The sequence below is a fragment of the Sitophilus oryzae genome, unplaced genomic scaffold (genome assembly GCF_002938485.1).
Source record: "Sitophilus oryzae breed Bouriz unplaced genomic scaffold, Soryzae_2.0 scaffold_359_pilon_pilon, whole genome shotgun sequence".
Lineage (NCBI taxonomy): Eukaryota > Metazoa > Arthropoda > Insecta > Coleoptera > Curculionidae > Sitophilus > Sitophilus oryzae.
Window position 1 is genome coordinate 515730 of NW_022146928.1, and position 21879 is coordinate 537608.

General features: G+C 31.3%; 1 protein-coding gene across 6 annotated transcripts in view; it reads left to right on the forward strand.

The window, feature by feature from the left end:
• Positions 1 to 21879, forward strand: part of LOC115884977 (cilia- and flagella-associated protein 74-like) — a 54107-nt gene that overhangs the window by 1729 nt on the left and 30499 nt on the right. For 5 of the 6 annotated variants that reach the window (XR_004050656.1, XM_030903706.1, XM_030903707.1 and 2 more), the window contains exons 2-8: positions 2456 to 2812; positions 8240 to 8458; positions 10366 to 10575; positions 13587 to 13976; positions 18272 to 18652; positions 19602 to 19849; positions 20459 to 20771. Coding sequence is in view for 5 of the 6 variants with exons in the window: in XM_030903706.1 (XP_030759566.1) it covers positions 2456 to 2812; positions 8240 to 8458; positions 10366 to 10575; positions 13587 to 13976; positions 18272 to 18652; positions 19602 to 19849; positions 20459 to 20771 (2118 nt within the window). In the remaining variant the exon portion in view is untranslated. Of the gene's footprint in view, positions 1 to 2455; positions 2813 to 8239; positions 8459 to 10365; positions 10576 to 13586; positions 13977 to 18271; positions 18653 to 19601; positions 19850 to 20458; positions 20772 to 21879 lie in introns of those variants that run through there. The other variant, XM_030903711.1, reaches the window with a different exon arrangement.

Genomic DNA, 21879 nt, shown 5'->3' on the forward strand with positions numbered 1-21879 from the left:
GACTTAAAAAGTCATTTTTATTTACGTATTGTCCCTGAGAGAAGAAGAGAACTTAGAACTTCCCGTTTAATCTCTGAGAAAATTACATACAGCAAACAGAAATATTCTTTTCGTCCAAATTTAATTAGAGATATTATAAAACTTATAAGTAAATTTTTCTTGTTTAGAATAGGCAACATTATTTAGAATTTCCCGTTTAATCTCAAATGATAGTTTAGGTTTTAGTTTTACCTTTTTTGATCTTAAAAAGAACTTTTCAAAATTAGTAATTGGTAACGATTTAGTTAGTTCGCAATCGATAGCTTCCTGTGAAGTACTGTGTAATAGTTTTTAATCTTGTATTATTAATAACTTCCTATACCTAAAATCAATATTTATTTTAATCCTTTTAGTTTCTCAATAGAGGGCATTTATCATTAAAAGTATCAAATCTGTGTGCTACAGTATGGGATTTCTGTCGCATAATAATGAATATTACGTTTATTTACAAATCCATTACTTAGGTAGCTTAATTCCTTTAGAATATCGTATATAATGACCAAAATATGACGCAATTTAAAAAAAATGTCATTTTCTGGCATATAATAAAGTTTCAAATGCAACGTTTATATTCAAATTTGTTATGATCTACAACAGTTAGGTAGTAATTGAGACGAATTATAATTCAATTACCGGCTACTACGTTCTTGTTTTAATAGATCAAAATTCAACAAATATAATTAGAAATTATTTTAATTTCGAGAGGCTCCCTTGTGGGACGCCTATGTACGATTACGGCGGAAACAATACCTACCTGTGAAAAGACAAATTCGGGTAATTTGAGCTTATTTTTCCACACATTTGACACTGTCCTAGCATATTGAAAATTCGCAGATTTAAAAGCACGTTAAACAAAAACAAAAACTACTGAAAACCACTGAAAAGTTCACTTCGGCCTTGATTCCGACTGCAAACACAACGTAAGCTAAACCAAAGTTTGCTAAACGTAGTACGCTATAACGGACTATGGGCCGTCGCGAGGGGTGGTGGGACGGACGGCTCATTTCATTCTGGAAGACTAGCAGCGACGTTACCAATAGTTCTAGACGTTTCAGCACATTAAACAGTAAACATGTCCTTTAATAGTAACGCATATATCCTCTGGTTAATAACATATTATTACGCATGCTTCTTTAAAAATAAACTATTAATTTAATTAAGAAATTGAGATTTATTGATATCCGGTGAAGGTTTTAAAGTCACCTTTTCTGCAAATCAAACTAAGTAGATAGGCGCAAATTTGAGATGTGGCAATGTCGCCTTCTCTATCTCAGTTGGTTTTTACAGTACGTAGTCAACCTCCGATTGTTTGATCGGGTTAAAATGCACAATGTGATATCTGTTCTTACTAAATCTGTGGTCTAAATTAACTCTTACTCACGAGATATCCGATCTCATCCGGCCTTGAACCGGCGTGAATGAGCAGTGTGTATCAATAGATTTTACACTTTTCCCTTTTGGACAACAGCACGATGCAAAGTTTCGAACCGGTCACCCGTCCACCCACTAGCATCGCCTTACGTCGCTTAACTTCGGTGTTCTAATGGGAACCGGTGTTTCGACGTAGCTGGGCCGTTGCCCTGGTAGGTATGTTAGTATATGACATAAATTAGGATTGATTGACGTACTCAATAATTGCTTTTGGTCACTACCTGTTTCTCCGGAAATTACTACCAACTTTAGTGATTTTTAAATGTCACCCTCAGAGGCCTCAGTATATTTTTACTTTATTCGATAGAAAATGACACTATCATATACCAATTTGATTTTTTCGTTTAAAAAAATTGTATTTTAAATGTCAATCTAGAGTGCCTTGGCTATGTTAAAAACACAAATTTTTAATCAAGGAGACTTGGAAAAATAGATTTGATCGTCTAATGTTTTTCGTGTCTTGTCCTGGCCGGTTAAAAGATGCCCAAATCGTATTTTTAATCATATCTCAATTTTTTTCAAATGGAACAAGGGTGCAGGCTCATTAGCATATTTCGAAAAAGCATTTTTTACGAACAATTTGGTAACACTTGGTATTTCGAATTAAATTGTCGTTATGAACCGCATAATGTTACAATTTCAAATAAACCATATGCAAAAATGTCAAAAGTGGACATATGACATATCATTCTATTTAGAATATCATTTTCTATCGAATAAAGTAAAAAAATACCGACGGTGTCATTTAAAAATCAAAAGTTGTAGTCATTTCCGGTGAAACAGGAAGCGACCAAAACAATTGAATATGTCAATCAATTCTAATTTATGTCATATACTAACATTCCAAATTCCATTCTTTTATCTAAAAAAATTCTAGGGGTGAGCTAATTTTGAGACGCACCCGGTATAGTGTGATTGAAATATACATATTATTCCACTCATGTACACTGTATATAATAAACTATATTAACATAATTATTTTTAGGAAAAAATTCAGGCAGCAAAACAAATTTTTGAATGTTCTAAAGATAACCAAGCAAAAAAATTGAGAAATATAAATAATAAACTGTTAAACAAATATACTAAAAAACTAAATATAGATTTATATTCTTTTAAAAATAAAGCACAAGCTGAGGTTTTGGAACGATTGAGAAACTTGGAAAGACATATATATCTGTCAAAAAAAAGAAGACAAGAAAATCTGACGAACATTCTAAGAAAATTAGTTAATGAGCAGCAGGCAAAAAAGCTAGAAAAACGTCCACAAGTTTCTGTTCCTAAAATTCGAGATACAGAAAGAATTATTAATAATATGGAAATAGTTGGCACAAAAATAGAGTTGGTAAATTAAATTATTAGAAAACGTTTTATAATGTCAAAAAATAATGAATTATTAAATTAATTTAATTTAATTTTAATATTATTAAATTAAGTTTAATTATTATAGTTCAGTCATTGGGGATTTTTGCTTGGAAAAAAGTCCGGAAGTTTTGCAACTTTGCAGGTTTATAGATTTTGGGGTCCCTAACTAAAATCCATAAAATGCACATTTCCAGACTTGCCGCCGGCGCCGGCGCCGCCATCTTGCCAAGATGCCGCCCAAAATCGGTATTTTGTAAATATCTCGAAAACTATGCGTTTTTCGCAAAAATTTGAGGAGAGCAAAACTAAAGAGAATAAAATCCCTGGAAATTTTACAATTTTGCGTAAAATATGATGTACAGTACGTCTGTCCGTTCTGTAGCTACGGGGTATCAGTGAGAGGGGAAACGATATTCTCTCGCTGTTTTTCGTAAAAAATTAGACGACGCGTCCTATCAGTAAAAATTCGACAAATTAGCAAGTAGCCAATAAAATGAGTGGGCGGAGCAATTTACAATGAAGTCGACGTATAAAATATATTGCTGTTTATTTAAATGTTTTTTGTCCACATTTCTTTCATAGACACAGATCCAGCAGACGTACTTTACGTATAGTGGATTTTCCGAAATCAAATGTCGATTAGGGTTCACTAAAACTAGTTTTAGTTTAGTTTCTTCAATTTTGTCATGAAACAGTGTCGTATCATTAATTCACTCATTAATTTATGAATAATTAATTTTAATTATTGAAAATGTGTACCGTGAAGTGGGGTGACTTTGCCCAATTCTGAATTTTAAATCGTGTTTATTTCAAAAATTGTTGTATTTTCTCAAATGCGCATGGTCTATGCTATAAGTGGTAATAAGCACAACACAACAATAATACGCTTTTTTGTTTATTAAACAAATATATATATATATATATATATATATATATATATATATATATATATATATATATATATATATATATATATATATATATATATATATATATATATATATATATATATATATATATATATATATATATAATATAATATATATATACGAAATATATAATATATATATACGAAATATATAATATATATATACGAACTTCTGCATAATACTTACCTCAATATAGCGTGGTCGAGAGCGTGGTTAACTATTGCAGCCACGTAGAAGTTTGAAACGCACAAAATAGGCTTTAAAAACAGAATTGGCTTCACAGCACTGTAAATGCTACATCGCAACTGACGGCAAGCGTTTAGCGACGTTCCGAGACGTGGGGCGCCTCCACCCATAATTTACCTGCTACCTTCTCACCTCTGTCGACCCTTTCAATAATAAAATTCAGCACATTATATATTGCCAGGTGGCATGACTTTTTTGGCCTAAACCCATATTGAGTATCCGATAATATACTATTTCGATCCAAAAAAGATGCAAGTCTATCACAAAGAGCCCTCTCAAACACTTTTGAAAAAGATGACAAAAGTGACACTGGACGGTAATTGTTCATGAGACAAGCATTACCCCCTTTAAGGATCGGGATAAGTTTAGCAACCTTCAAGGCTGAAGGAAAAACCCCAGATGAGAAGGATACGTTTATGAATGCTGCAAGAGGTGTACATATGAAGGAGGCAATGCGTTTTAACAGAAATACCGGAATATCATCCAGACCTGCGGAATGCTTGTTTGGAAGATTCATTAGAATGTTAAAAATTTCCTGTGAATTAACAGGATTGAGAAAAATTGTGGGTGTAATGGATTCACCAACATCCATATAAGTATCGTTGTAAGAAAAGGGGAGGTTGAAGTGTTTACTAAACAGTTCCGCCACCGCCTTCGGCTCACGAACCTTAGTGTCCTTGTACTTTATTGAAATATCCTTATGCGAATTTGATTTATTAGTTTGCTTATTTATAATATTCCATGCAGTTTTTGATTTATTTTTTGCATTTAAAATTTTGTTCTCATTAAGACTTTTTTTATAATTAGATACATACTTTCTATATTTCTTTCTTTCTTGTTTATAACGAGAGTAAATTATTGGACTATTGGTTTGTTTGTATGTAACGTAAAGATCTTTAATATGTGCCGAGTAGTGCTTAATTTCATTATTCACCCAATCTGGGATCGCCTTCTCCCTAGCGTTACACAAAGGAAAGCTTAGTTCAAAATAATAGGAGAAAATTCGGAAAAAACATTCGTACTTACTATTTACATCCAAGTACTCTTCCAAATCGGCCCAGCTCTCTTGTTCCAGATACGAACAGAAACCGAAAATGTTGGTATCATTGAAGAATCTCTTCCGCTTATAATTTACCTTGGAGTGGGAAGTAGGAGTTTGGATAGTTGTTAGTTGACCATAATGGTCAGATATGAATGTCGTCACATTCCTACACATTAAATGACTCTGGTCTATGTTGGTAAAAACGTTATCAATTCTGCTAGCAGAGTTCGCCGTTACCCTGGTCATCCAATTCACCAAGGGCCCCATGCCAAAGCTGCGGAAAAGTTGAACCAAGGAACTACTATTATCCCCAGCGACAGAAAAATCGGTGTTGAAATCTCCACACACAACAATAAAATTATTTCGCGAGTATATACAATTCAAAATTACATCAAGCATACTAATAAATGTGTTAAAGTCACCATTTGGTGACCTATACAAAGTAACAATTACATATTTAATATTCTGTATTGCAATTTCACAAGCTGAGTATTCACAAACTTTCTCCATTGAAGATACGCCCAAGTCCAGACCAGTAAATTGGTATTCTTGCTTTGAGAGGATAGCTGTACCTCCCCAACGAAAATTACTTCTTGAATTGTAGCTCACCAGTTGATATCCTGTTAAACTGATCTTCTCCATGCCAAGATCCTGCAACCAGTGCTCAGAAAGACATACCAGACTAGGGGATATATCAGAGAGTAACACCTCAAGCTCAAGGATCTTCTGGTTAATGCTCTGTATGTTCAAGTGAAGAATTGATATGTTATCATCGAGTTTATTTCTTACTGACTGCATATTTTGATGAACTAATTTTATGGTGATTTCAGATGTTAAATTTTCACTTCGCTGTGTTAATCCTGTGAACCTATTCGGTTTGTTTTCTCTAAAAAAGATTCACTCTGTTTGTTATTTTTATTTCTTCTGAAATTGTACCTTCTGTAAGCAACACCTTTTGGCCAGAAATTATTTTCATATACTGCTTCTTTTTGATCATAGGGTGCTCCCACCATAAAGCTGTTTTGTTCATTACTATTGTTTGTTAATTTTACTGTAATATTCCTTAATTCACCCTTGATTTTATTATGTATATATTTTTGAATAACATCATCTGTCACACCTTTAGCCACTCTTGAGACATGAAGCCATATCTTCCTTGGAACACCCACAAAAACAGAAGAATTTTCTTCACTGTTTCCAATGTTCTTTTTCTGATGCTTCATCTCTTCCTTTTGATTATTTTTTTTAGTTTAGTTGCATCCTTCCTTGATTCATCGTTCTCCTTAGATACACTGGGTGGTCGTTTACGTAAGTCATGATGTTTTGACCTTGGAATTTCCAAAACATCGACTTTCATTTGATTATTTGCATTATCTGCATTATTTGACGAACTGGACGCCATCTGTGATATACTAGATAAGTTATTTGCCTGTCCGACTACAGTGTTCGCTACAGCCAAGCTATAGCTCATCGTTTTCTCGGGAGATTTCGCAGTACTATTATTTATTCTACGATTGTTTACAATGTTTTTTTCGCTCTTGTTTTCCAAATATTTAATTTTTTCTTCTAAATATGATATCTTTTCCCTTAATAAAACTCCATTTTCTTCTAATATTCTGTTCTTACTTTGTAACTCCTTTACTAGGGTCTTCAACAGTTCATTTTCATTCCCAGATGTTTCATAGGTTACTTGTTCGATTTCAGCTTCATGAATGCAAACAGCGTTTTTTTGGCCGGCAGCTTGCTTTAAGCATGCTGGATGGAAGACACCGTTGCACTTTATACACTTTATATCACTTTCAACCTTTTTATTGCAGTGATTGCACACTTTTTTCAACTTTTTTGCGGCACTGATGCAATCCGACGTATCGCTCGCCATTGCAACATAACCTCTATGACGACCTGACGAGTACGTCATCGCAAATCCCTCCGCCCACTCATTTTATTGGCTACTTGCAAATTTGTCGAATTTTTATTGATGGGAAGCGTCGTCTAATTTTTTACGAAAAACATCGGGGAATATCGTTTCCCCTCTCACGGATACCCCGTAGCTACAGAACGGACAGACGTACAGTACATCTGCTGGATCTGTGTCTATGAAAGGAATGCGGATAAAAAACATTTAAATAAACAGCAGTATATTTTATACGTCGACTTGACGAGTATGTCACCGCAAATCGCTCCGCCCACTCATTTTATTAGCTACTTGCAAATTTGTCGAATTTTTATTGATGGGACGCGTCGTCTAATTTTTTACGAAAAATATCGTGAGAATATCGTTTCCCCTCTCACGGATACCCCGTAGCTACAGAACAGACAGACGTACTGTACTGTACATATATCACGCAAAATTGTAAAATTTCCAGGGATTTTGTGCCTAAACGGTTGACTTTCGCGAAAATTTTCATAGAACCTTTTTATAAGAAATTCTATTCTCTTTAATTTTTCTCTCTTCAAATTTTTACGAAAAACGCATAGTTTTCGAGATATTTACAAAATACCAATTTTGGGCGCCATCTTGGCAAGATGGCGGCGCCGGCGGCATGTCTGAAAATGTGCATTTTATGGATTTTAGTTAGGGACCCCAAAACTTATAAACCTGCAAAGTTTCAAAACTTCCGGACTTTTTTCCAAGCAGGCCCCTTTTTTGATCCCTAATGACTGAACTATTAAATTAAGTTAAAAAAAAGTTTAAATTATTAAAAAATACGGTATGATCGAAAACAAAACGGTGTCAAGACGGCTGGAGAATGACGATGATAATTTTGACGAGGTCAATCTCTAAACTCCATTTACTAAAAATTGACATAAAACTTGTAAAACTTTAGCACTAATCATAGAAAGATTAAAAAAGGATAGAACGTTTCCAGACACACAAATCGGGTTACAAAAAATTATTTTTGTCCGAACTACACGATTTAAAAATCATCTTTACTCAATTCATCAATAAATTACAACATTCATAAAGTTGCTAGAAACCATTAAAAGAATAAAGAAGAGTAAAGAAGAGTAAGGGCCTGACTAGGGCTTGACCTCGCCAAAACGATCATCGATTGTCATTCCTCAGCCGTCTTTGACGCCGTTTTTTTTCGATCGTATGGTATATCATGTCTGAACATAACCTGTCAAGAAATTAGTAGAAATTGTTGTTTATATTCTGAGTTAAACGTTAAATTAATATTTCTATTAGATATGTGGAGAAGAAATTGAAAATCAAGAAATAATTTCTTCCTCTAAAGATGTAATAAATGAAGCAGATAAACAAACTATATCTACCGAAGAAAAAACAAAAATGAAGACAACTAAAAAGCCGGGTGCATTAAAAGAACAAAATAAAAATACGACGCAAGATAAAGAAAACAAAGAAAAAAAGAAATCTAAAAAAGAGCTAAAGGAGCCACGGGGCAAAGTAAATATAAATTTGCATCTTTTAAAGTTATAATTTGTTAAAAAAAAATTCTTAAATTTACTATTAAATGTTATACATATTATATGCGAGTACGATTATACAGGGTGGTCCGAACTGTATTCCGGAAACTTAGGCAGTATATTCTGCAGATAAAAATAAGTAAAAATGTTCTTATAAACTATGTCCTAAAATACTTAGTTTTGGAAATACAGGGTGTCGAAATTTCATTTTTATTTCGATTTTTTCAAAAATAATTTTTGAAGTAACGTCAATATTTTGATGAAAATTGGTGTCTAGAAGTTTTTTGATATGAGAAATTTGATTTTGATGTCAATATGACTCCTACTAGTAGAGGACGCCACCTACATCCTTTTTCACTGGTTTGAAGGGTAATAACTTTTTGTCCGTACCTGTATAAAACTACCGAGTAAAAAATATACATTTACGACGGGTTTTACGTAAAAAAGATGTCTTGGTAAAAATCGCTACGAGTAATGGTTCTCGAGATATTTGGAATCGAAATTATCAATGACTGTCATCATTGACATATATTAAACATGTTGACTAAATAGTTATTAGACTGAAATCATAAATTTGAAACGTTTTTGTGCCAAAGGTTCAACAGAAACTGATTTGTCATCATTTTTTTGTAGAAAAATTTATGATTAATTTAAAAAATAAAAATTTCCAAAATTTATTATTTCAGTGAAATAACTATTGCTAACAGATACGGGGTGCAGAAGTTTCATTTTTAATTCCATTTCTTCCGAATAATTTCCGAAGTAAGGTCAATAGTTCGATGAAAATTGGTTTCTGGGAGTTTTTTGACATGAGAAATTTGATTTTGATGTCAATCAAAATGAGTGATGTCACTCCTATTTGCAGGGGACGCCACCTACATGTTCTGAATAGTAACTGTTCTGAATAGTAATAACTTTCGTCCGTACCTGTATAAAACTATTGAGTGAAAAAATATACATTTCCGTGACGTTTTGCGTAAAAATGTCTCTTGGTAAAAATCACTACGAGCAACCGTTCTCAAGATATTTAGAATCCAAACATGGGCATTATTGACAAAAAATAAACACGTTGAGTAGTATTGAATTTTTTTTAATTATTATTATATATGAATAATTTCATAAATGATGATAAAACAGTTTCTGTTCAACTTTTGGCATAAAAACATTTTAAATTTAGGATTTCAATCTAATAACTATCGTATGTTCGAATAAAAACGGCGTCAGCGATGGCTACGAAATGAAGATCGCTGTCATTTTATATGTAAAATTATATGGGAACTGTCATCGATGGTCATTTCCACGCCAACTAGACGCCGTTTTTTACAATAATAAGGTATTTAGTCAACATGTTTAATTTATGTCAATGATGACAGGTATTGATCATTTCGATTCCAAATATCTCGAGAACCATTACACGTAGCGATTTTTACCAAGAGACCTTTTTTTGCGTAAAAAACGTCGCAAATGTATATTACTCAGTAGTTTTATACAGGTACGGACGAAAAGTTATTACTCTTCAAACCAGTTAAAAAATATGTAGGTGGCTAAAAAAAGATTTTTATGTCAATATGACTTTTAGAGGTGGCCCTCTAAAAGTCATATTGACATAAAAATCAAATTTCTCATGTCAAAAAAAACTCCTAGATACCAATTTTCATCCATATATTAAAGCTACTTCAGAAATTGTTTGGAAAAAATCGAAATAAAAAGAAAACTTCTACACCCTGTATCTCCAAAACTAAGCATTTTAGGACATACATTCATAGGAACTTTTTAAATTATTTTTATCTGCAGAATATGCTGCCGAAGTTTCCGAAATACAGTTCGGACCACCCTGTATAAGCATTACCTTATCGAAAGAAACTACCTGTTAATTTCGCATTTAAGCATCAACAGTTTGAATTGCCAGTAATACCTGTAATAAATCCAAGATCTAAAGTTCTCCCAGAAAATACCACAAAATTATTAGATCTAATAGAAGAATTCCAAAACTTTGATGCTATGTTGGAAGATACAGAAATCTGTAAAAAAGGATATGACAGTCATGGCCTTAAAGATTATGGCTTATTATTAAAACAAAACGAAGTTATATTTAAGGTAACAGAAAGCTTTTATTCAAAGATTTGATAAGTTGTTTTTTTTTTACTTTAGGTTTCTAGTAATTAACGAATTAAGGGTGTCCCAATATTCCGTTGAAATAGAGATACTACGTATTTTGGAACCAATAAGTTAGGTTCTCTACACATGACACAACTTACCTCTGTACAATAATAGTGCTTCGTTTGTCCGTTAGAGAACATCAAAGTTTAAAAAAATAAACACATTTTTTAAGATTTTTTTTGACAACCGTTATTCCGATTTAAACAAGAGTTGGGGTGCCTATGTTTTGCTATGTTGTGGGGCATAACTGGAACTATTTCGGCTATAACGAAATTTTTTAAAGGTTTATAATTATAATTTGAGAAGATGTTCATAAAACATTTAATCAATAGTTGATTAAAAAAGTATACCATTAATATTGCAAATTATGTTTCATCCTCTTAGTATATGTCTATTTAATTTTTTGATTATGTAACGAGCACTTTGTTTACTCACTTGTTTCGTCGAACTGCTTGAATCCATTTTTACTGTTGACTATTGTTCAAATCGGTGTAAGAAATTATGAAGCTATAAAGTGTTGTTTCGGGAGAGTTGAATATCCGGGAAAGTTGAGTTATTGAATGTTATTGCACCCAAGAACGCCTTAATTACGCTCTCCTTTACGCGTTAACATTTTTTTAGGCAATTTTATTAACATTGAAATTGTCACAACACAACAAGACGCCTAGTTCGAAATCTTTTTCACTTATTTGTTACTACCCGAAACAGCGTTACATCACACAAACCTCGTACCTGAGTGTTTTATAGTCTAAATAACTGTACTAGCAAAAAACTAAAATACTTAAATATTATGACAAAACCCCGATTTCAATATTATTTTAATGCGATCGACATGACAGCGCCGGCGGCATGAACTATATATTGATAATTTCTGATTTGTTCCGTAGAGTGCGCCGCGATCGGAATTTGTTGAAATCAACTGAAATACACCAAGCCTATAGTATGGGCTAATAATCTAGTAAAAGACTAACTAACATCTAACAACATTGACAATAAGCTTCATAAATTTTAAAGTAATTAATGTTCGGGTTTAGTTTTGATTAATGTCCTCTAACGGACAAACGAAGCACTTTTGTATAGAGGTAAATTGTGTCCAATGAACTTATTTTGATTCAAATAATACGTAATAATTCTATGCCCACGGAATATTAGGACACCCTGTATTATTACTTAAGCTTCATTCAGAACCTCAAAATCAGTGGAATAAATTAGTAGTTTCAATTAGCCATAGAAGTTTGTTCACCTAAATTTAATGTAAGCATTCTATAATTAGTGGTAGTAATTTTCAATTAGTGGAAAAAGTTAACAGACTTTTGACTTTTCCACTAATTATACTTCAAAATTTGCGAGGAATATAATTTTGGCCTTTGATTATCCGCACAAAAAAAACATAAACAACAGATTATATATTGATTATTATATGACTTGAAACACCACGACACTGGAATTAAGTTTTATGTGACCTTGAACCCTTGTATATGAATTTTTAAAACAAGGCCTTGAACAGATTAGTTCACATGGTAGCGACCGATACTTGTGTCTAGCCCTAGCAGGCAACTGTTAAGCCCGACCAATCACGTTAGAGTTTTTGACAAACACGAATGAATTAACACACTCCAAATAACCACGCTAACCAACCTGATTGGTCAAGCTTAATAGTTGACTGCTAGAACTAGACACTTCTGCGACTGATGAATCGTTCCCAAACATTCGTGACGTCCACTATAGTTTCAATTAGCCATAGAAGTTTGTTCACCTAAATTTAATGTAAGCATTCAGAACGTTATAATTAGTGGTAGTAATTTTCAATTAGTGGAAAAAGTTAACAGACTTTTGACTTTTCCTCTAATTATACTTCAAAATTTGCGAGGAATATCATTTTGGCCTTTGATTATCCCGTCATGAAAAATTTTGGTTAGAAATCAAAAGTTTATTGTTTTATAAGCTAAATATTATATGCTTTCTCGATGGATACAACAGACTACCGCAAGTTATAGTTAGGATATTTTATTAATTTTAATTGTGTTTTCTAGACATTGTGAATGATCGTAAACAAAAAAAGTATAAAGTGTAATTGAAACTAGTAATTTATTCCACTAATTGGGAGGTTCTGAATGAAGCTTTACTGTTTTTAATTCAAAATCATTTGGAATACATTTTTGCATTACTAAAGAAATAACTATAAAGTTATTTAGAAACCTACCTAAAATTACCTTTGCAATTTTGACTAATGAAAATGGCATAGATAAAGGAAATAAATTTAGATTGGAATGCCCGTCAAAATTTTGGGTCGCGACCGTTGTACGCAATCTGGCGCTGCTATAGCGATTGCTAAGAACAACCGCAAACAAAAACAGAAATAATTTTCTCTTGTCCATATCCCTCGTCAAGTCAGAATGTTCAAAAATTATAAAATCTTTCAAAATCTAAACCGCTCTCATTGAAAAAATTCCGAAAGGTGTTTAAAGCGTCAATTTTCAAAGTAATTATTGCTATCTCGTGAGTTTAATTTAAGTTTTATTTACTCAAACCCGTGATAATTACGAAAAAGTGGCATTAAAAACTTAAAAAGTTATGCTGTGAACTGTAAACTGCAAAAACCATGGTGGATCGTGGCATAACGTCGGTTTCCAATGTTTCATAGGTATTTCATACATGTCCTAATATAAAATAAAGTTTCTTGCTTGCAACACACTGTATTCTATTTATAAAATTAAAATAAATTAATAATAAATTTGAATAAATAATATTTGGCGATATAATTCCGGTAAAAGCCGAACCGCTCCGAAATTTTCAAAAGCTTTGGATCGCGACCGTTGCCGTTGTAAGAATGGCGTCAAATAGTGTTTACATTGTCCCTATGGGCACTTTCCAATATAAACTTGTTTCATTTATCTATGCAAAAGGGTTAATAATTTATAATTGTTTATTTTTTTATTTTTTTTTAGAATTATGACACGCACAAAAGTTATTCAAAATCGATCCGAATTACGAACGTTTCTACTGAGACAAGAAAATTACGATTTTTAAAGTTTTGGTTTGAAGATTCATACGATCAACTCCTTTTCAAAATACACCCTTTGGGAATTAAGAAATTATATCCTGGTTGCACCGCACTTTTCTACATACATTTTTCTCCGTACGACAGTTCTAAATCGTATAATGGCAAAATATTTTTTTGTTCCTATAATACTCGAAGGCACCAATACCATCAACTTGAAGTAAATTTGAACTGTCTTCCAAAATTCGTTAATTTACAGATATTACCTAATACAATTAATTTTGGAAAAATACCAATTTGGAAAGCAGGCTATGGGAAGAGTTTTAAAACTATTAAGGTAATTTAAGGGCCCTTTAGACTTTCAGTTAATGCACCAACATTAAACTATCTTAAAAAAATCACCACAATTAAATACATATTCTATCCTAGATCATATATACTTACGTGGATAAGTAAATCACTATGGAAACTGTCGCAAACATATCAACGATTTCCATTTATCTTCTGTTTTTGTTGCACACGCGATGCTTCTACTCCATCTATCCTTGTAGAGGACCTATCGTCCGCGCGCCAAATTTGAACATTAATTTTAAAAATTTAATTTGTAAAATGCTTTATTTGAACAATAAATTGAATGTTTACTTTCACAAAAATTAAATTATATAAAAAATATATTTAGCCTCTCCGTACGAATATCAATATTCTTAGAAAATCTAACAAGAAAGTATGCAATGTGGCTTAATATAAATAAAAGAACAACTGAATACTTTACTTCTATGAAAAGATAATTCGGGGACCTTTATATTAGAACTTTCACACACTCTAGTCATTTTTACGAGTATTTAGAAAGTCCAACGAAAAAAAAATAGAAATATAATTGCACAAATTTAAAATTAACTTCTCACTGAACACACTTGCATCCTTGGCTATATAAAAGCGGTCGATAAAAGAGGAATTAATACATTTTTTAAATTAAAAAACGCAAATAACAAGCGTCCTTAAATAATGGAAATAAGATTATGACCAATTATGACCATATTATGACATATGATTATGACAAGATTATGACAATGAAAAGTTGGTTTCCATAACAATGTATTTGTACTTTCTAAACCGTATAAAATTGTGATTATTATGGAAATACGTGCAACTTTTAATACGCATGCGCAAAGTAAGGTTCTCGAGAAAGACAAACCTATTGAACGTTTCATAAGTGCAAGTTTCAAAGGTTTGAAAATGGCATGTCGTGATGTTGGAGACATATTTTTTAGTCTTTGATGTTTAGTGCTAAACTTATGGCGTTGATTTATCCACGTAAGTATAAAATATATACCTAGTAAATAATACACAAATAATAATTTGTGTGTTTATAAAATACTGTTCTATATTAGGTTAGTTTTTTCGCTTGCTGTTCCTTTTTAACGTTTCTATATTTAACAGTACAATGTAATCCTAAATTTTTTATATTTAGATATCATAGAGTTAGATATAGATTTTATTTCCTTAAATAAAACATTTTGAAAATTGTATTTTAAAAATCAATGTCGACCGGACTATAAGGATTTCTGTTTACACTTTATACAGGATTGTTCACCACATACGACACGGGGTATTGTAGCTAAATGATGAGATTTTTACAAATTGTAAAAAAAATGTTTAATTGTCTATGAAATTGTATTATACCATTTTTTACCTATCTCTTTAAGTTTCCGTAGAAAATGCATTTTCTTGTAATTTAGAACTTATTTATCAATATACCCATGGAATACTGACATTTTAGATTATTTTTAAAGATGTACCAAATTTTTAAAGAGTACAGATACTAATATTATCGATATAATTCGTTTATTTCATTAAAAAATTAAAAAAAAACTGTATAAATATTTGTTAAAGAGGACCAATTAATATGATTCCAGTATTCAAACTACATTAACTGACTGTAGGTGTATTAGACAGTGTGGTAAACAGTAACACCTTAAAAATGATATTTAATTTTTTAATAAATGCTTATTTATAACAACAGAGACGTTCATTTTATAACTTATTATTATATTGATTTCTGATTCAAATACACATTTATTTAGAATAATTTATTAGCGAACACAATTAAGTATGTAATTAATGGTATACTCTTCTATAAAGATTTAAATAGTTTTCTTTTTGCATATAAATGGGCTAGTAATATTATCGTTTTGCCTAAAAACGATATTACTAGCCTGTACATTTTGTAAATTTGTTGCTTTAAAAACAATCTAAAATGTCAATATTCCATGGGTATATTGATGAGGTCTAAATTATAAGAAAATGCATTTTGCATTTGACGAAAACTTGAAGGGATAGGTAAAAAATGGTATAACACAATTTGATAGACAATTAAATTGTGCATCTGATTCTCCTAAAATATACAGGGCGTTCAATTTAAATTAAAGAAGTTATTGGCGTTTAAAGCTAGAAATTATTAAAAAAAAATTTAGACACTATGTATGAGGTAGTATTATTTTTATTATTGCAACACAATAACTGATCAGTAAATAAACTTCAGTAAATATTTAGTATTAAAAACTTTGATACCCTTGGAGAAATAAAGCTTTAAAATTTTTACTGCAATTTCACAAAATTGAAAATATTGCAAAAACGGTAATGTTTGAGTGTAATAAACCTTAATCAAATTTACCTTTATTTTAATCGTAAAAACTAAAAATGTAATAATATATTGTCAAGAGCAAGAATTTATGTATTTATCATTAAAATAAATCACCCAATATATTAAATAGAATATAAATGTTTGCACAATAAAAATTAAACTAGAACAAGTTGACGTCAGACTAAGGTCTGAAGGTGAACTTTGTTTAATTCTTATTGTTGTAAATATCAATATGGAGAATAATTAAAAAGTAAATGAGAAGAGAGTCTCGGCTCTCTCGGGGGAGAACGAATGAAGAAGTCATGCTGTTCAGTTGAGTTGAGTTCTCCAAGTATCATAATGACAGTAAAGTAAGTTTATATTTTTTATATATTTTCTCTAAGTATATTTTATTGGTCAAAAGGTATTCTGCTTGACATTTCTCCTACCTAAACTAATGCATTTAATTCTTTAATAAATTTATATTTTGTTTTTATATATATTGATTGTTTTAATGATCTTCGATACCTAAAACGTCCCTAGCCGCAACCCTCTAAAACGGGGTCGCGACATGGTCGCGACATAAATTCTTGCTCTTGACAATATAGGGTGTTCCATTTAAAAAAATACAACTTTGATATTTTTTATTTATTTGGGACACTCTGTATCTTGTAAAAATAGTTTTAAATTGTAGCTCTAATAGTCCTTCAACGAACCCAAAACTTACAATTTGTAAAAATCTCATCGTTTAGCTCCAATACTCCGTGTCGTATGTGGTGAACAACCCTGTACAGTGTGTCCCATTTTGGTTGAAATCATAGGGTATCTCCGTTATTAGTGAAGATAGAAGGGTGCGGTTTGCACAAACCTGTCCCACTTTTTCGTCAAACGGAAGATGCTGCAAACAAAATGTTCATAGCCCTCTTCATTTCTGAGCTACAGGGTCTTTTCGAAAATTTTGCAATTTGGGACACCCCCTGTATCTCTGTTATTGTTAAAGGTATCGAGAAGGCGAAAACTGCTTATTGTAGAACTTTTTACGTAGAATACAGTGGCGTAGTCTGTTTTTCTACCAAAAAAATATTTTTGAAAATATGAACTAAAGTTGTGTTTTTTCAAATGGAACACCCTGTATATTTATAAATCATATGATCTGTCTTGCTATGAGCTTCTCAAAAATATATATCACTCTATATTTATTTTCACTATTTACTGCAATATTTAAAATATATCATTTTCTGATTAGTAGGCCGTGATAAATAACAAAAAAATCAAAATGGTATTTACTAAAATAGTCATACACATATTAAAATTTATTTGGGATTGATATATTTTACTTTTGAAATAACTGTTACCACTGAAACTGTGAATATATTTTTCTTTTTTTTTATAACGGGATGGGTTTGCAAATATCTAAATCTTGAATTATTAAAGCATTTTTCAGGTGTTCGACATTGTTGTAGTGCCTACGATATATTTCGTATTTCAAAAATTCCCAAAATCAGAAATCGACAACGGCGAAATCCGGGAATCGAGGAGGCTATCAATATGCGTTCATTGGTTCCAATTCATTGATTTGAAAAATAATAATTTAACAGTATTCTAATATTTGCATAGTTATAAGAGGGAATGTTCCCCATCTTGCTGAAAGTATATTTCACGTAAATTAGGTAAAGGAATATCTAAAATTTCCGATACGATAGATTATTCTTATGTATACACGTATTCCAACATTTACAAATAGCGGTAGAGAGTTAAGTTTCCCTAATATATAAAGAATTTATTAGCGGCTCCCAAAATAAAACAAGAGACAGATAGCAGTATACTTTTAATAATTCTTTAGTTTCTTTTATTATCAATCATGGCCTACTAATAAATATGATGTTTTAATAAAAACTTTTAAATATTGCAGTAAATAGTGAAAATAAATATAGAGTGATATATATTTTTGAGAAGCAATAATGTAAATTATCATTTTTTTTTCAATTTTATTTTTTTCCCAATTCTAGTTCATCAATAGAGGAACGAAACCATGTAAACTACATGTTAAAAAAATACAGGATGATTTAGAAATAGAGGACAACCTAAAACATGATAATTCCAGAAACATAGATGAAAACTTAAAATCCCAAAAAAAAACACTTAACGGCATTACAGAAAACGATGAAAATTATGAATGTATTCGGTTTATCCTAGATCTGTGCTTAGAAAACATAGGAAATACCTTTGAATTCGAATGTACTCGAATCACTCTCAAGGCAGCAGAAGAGAAAAAAATTAAAGTTCATTTCAAAAAACCTTCCTACATTGGCAACTATTCCGAAAAATTTTCTGTTGATGTTTACGAAGATGTTCCATATGAAAGTTTGAATATATTATGTGGTTGCCAGGTATAATAATTTATACAAAAATATAATTATTAAAAAAATCATAGATAAATATCAATAAAATTAACTTGTGATAGTAAAGTATCAATAGGGACATGAAATAAAGGTATAATCAAAATAGTTATGATATCTACTGTTACATATATTACTACAAAAAATAGCAAGTTAGTCGTGACTGACTAAGTTAAGAAAAAAACTCAAAATTTAAGTGTGGATGCAGTCAATAATCACCACACAGGCTAATAAAGGTTGATTCTCACTATACCTTCCATATCAGCTTCCTTCAGTTTCCCTTCCGTTCCATATCCTTTCCTTCCATATCCTTTCCTTCCATACATTTTTTTGTTTTTTTTGGCGGACGGACTGAAGCGTATCAGAAACAGCGTTGTCATGTTCTTACATTTCTACCAGCTCTGTTAAAATTTTGCTGATATTTATTTATTCTTTCACCTCTTAATTAAATCTATTACCTTTTTCAAAAGATACAAATTTTTAAAATAAAACTTTCGTAATGATATAAATCGTACAATAACTACTTTTTCAAATTTGTCAAGCTTTCGAGAATTTTATCTCTCAGTCACTGTTTGATCGAGCTCGAAACAACAATCTAGAAATTGGTTTAGTAAATTTTAATTTTTTTTTTGTTTTGTGTTTAAAGAAAAATAATGTCGTTGGATATGTATTTTAATATTTTATAAAGGAAATGTCCTTGTATTCCAATGTCATATGATGCTAGTTTTAAGGCCTTTTTGTGCAGAGGATGTTTTTTTTTGCTAATTGACTCAGTCAAACTCTCCTGATGAGGGGAATAAAATTCTCGAAAGCTTGACAAATTTGAAAAAGTAGTTTTATTAGCCTGTGTGGTGATTATTGACTGCACCCTCACTTAAATTTTGAGTTTTTTTTCTATTACTACATAAAATTATGTTTGTCTAACTATGAATCATTTCAGGAGATAACTGTATTTGCTGAAACAGTTGGCCCCTTCATTTCAGTAAAGCCCATATTGTTAGATTTTGGGACATGCCTAGTTAATTCATGCTATAAATTATGTTTCGAAGTTTTTAACAATTCTAATAATAGTCAAGCAATATCTATACGTATTCCACAAGATTTGTGTGACATGTTTGAAGTAAACGTTTCGACGATTTATCTGGCATCACAAAGTAGTCGTGTAATGTGGTTAAAATTTTTCGTATGGTAAATATAATCCTGTAAAATTAAAACTGTAATTCTCTAGTCTACGATGAAGCTCCATTAAGAACCTCGGAATTAGTGGAATAAATTAGTGGTTTCAATTCGACTTTATACTTTTTAGTTTACCATCATTCACAATGTCTAAAAAATACAATTAAAATTAATAAAATATCCTAGTAACAGCTTGCGGTAATCAGTTGTATCCATATAGAAAAAGTCTAATATCTAGCTTATAAAACAATCAACGTTTGATTTCTAACCAGAATTTCTCTTGACGGATGAGAATCAAAGGCCAAAATGACATTCCTTGAAGCAAATTTTGAAGTATAGTTAGTGGAAAAGTTAAAAGTTTTGTAACTTTTTCCACGAATTGAAAATACCTACCATTAATTTTGACGTTCTGAATGCTTACATTCAAGTTAAAGGAACAAACTTCTACGCTAATTTAAACTACCAACTTATTCCACTAATTGCGTGGTTCTGAATGAAGGTTGAGGTCACAACGATAATGTAAAATTCATATAATATAAAAGGTGTCTTCTGTGGTGATTTCTGGGACACCCTGCATAATATTTTTTTAAATAATTATGTAATTTTATTTATTATTTTTAGCGATTATATGCTCAAAAGCAATTTCAGTTACTTCTGTAAATCGACATCAATTTTAGAATTCTACATTCATCTACAGCTCGTTAGTAAGAACTATCTAGATTATCCACCACTGAAAATACCTGTTTATGCAATCGTAACGAATTCCGATGAACTGGATATTTCTGCAATATCTACCGAAAATATTAATAATTTTTTGAATACAATAATGGTGGATTTGGGAACATGCTCTATCTACGAAACTGTTTATACCGATATTTATTTGACAAACAGTTCCAGTGCAACACAAACATGTGGATTTTTTAATTTACCAGATGTATGTATATAACCTAGACTATATGATCTAGAGAAGATCTAAAGTATACAGGGTGCTACAAATTCGAGGTACAAGCATTGGTAACTCGGTAACCGTAATAGATACGAACATGGTTAAATTGGAGCAACGTTGCGCTTTAGGATGTTCAGCAAGATGCCATCAAAAAAGTTTTAAAAATATCAAGGATTGCTGAGTTTTTTTGGAAAAAACGGATATTTTTGAAAATCAATTTTATTTTTTCCTGTCGTTACTATTTAGAAAATCAAAAAACTAATTACACATCCTCATAGCTACTTTATTAGGGCTATCTGATGGTATTTTTAGATTTTCAAATCAGCTGATAATTTTTTTAAATACGGACCTGCATTTTTTACTTTAGATTTTGAAAGAACTCGATTTCCTGAGTAGAATGATATGCCACACTTAATATATTTTTTTTGTTTTGGAAATTTGGACACAATTTATTTATACTAATTTCAAGTCCGGCTCTGTTTTTTTTTTAATATTTAATATATTCATCGTTACAATATTGATAAGCTTTCAAACTTAACAGTGACGTGGGTTGAATACGGAAAATCAAATGCAATAAAATAATAAAAAAAAAATATAAATAACATATAATATAAACAATCAAATCATCAGGCGCGTGCGGTCCATGGAAGCGAGGGAAGCGGCGCCGGTGCTTCCCTATATGTTGAGACCAAGCTTTTTAATTAATAATTCATAGCAAGTAATATGAATCTAGGTAGTGGTTTATATGTGATCTGTTAAACACATTTTTCGACTTTTTTTATTAACTTTATCGAATCGCTTCTCCTTGTATAAATTTCACCGCACGCCACTGCAAATCATTTCCCCGGAAGATGGATTGGAAATGGTAGAGCACTATAATGGCAAGCAAGGATCCTGGACCGTCTGATGACGTCAAGTAATTCGACAGGTCCAAATTTTACACAAAAGTGAAATCAACACATCTCGGCAGTTGCAATAAAGAGTACAAAATGCATTCGAAAGTATAAGAAGTTCTATTCAAAAGCTATAAATAAAATTGAACGAAAAATAAATTTGTGCAATAGGGAGGGTAGTAACCCTTTCGAACATGTAGACT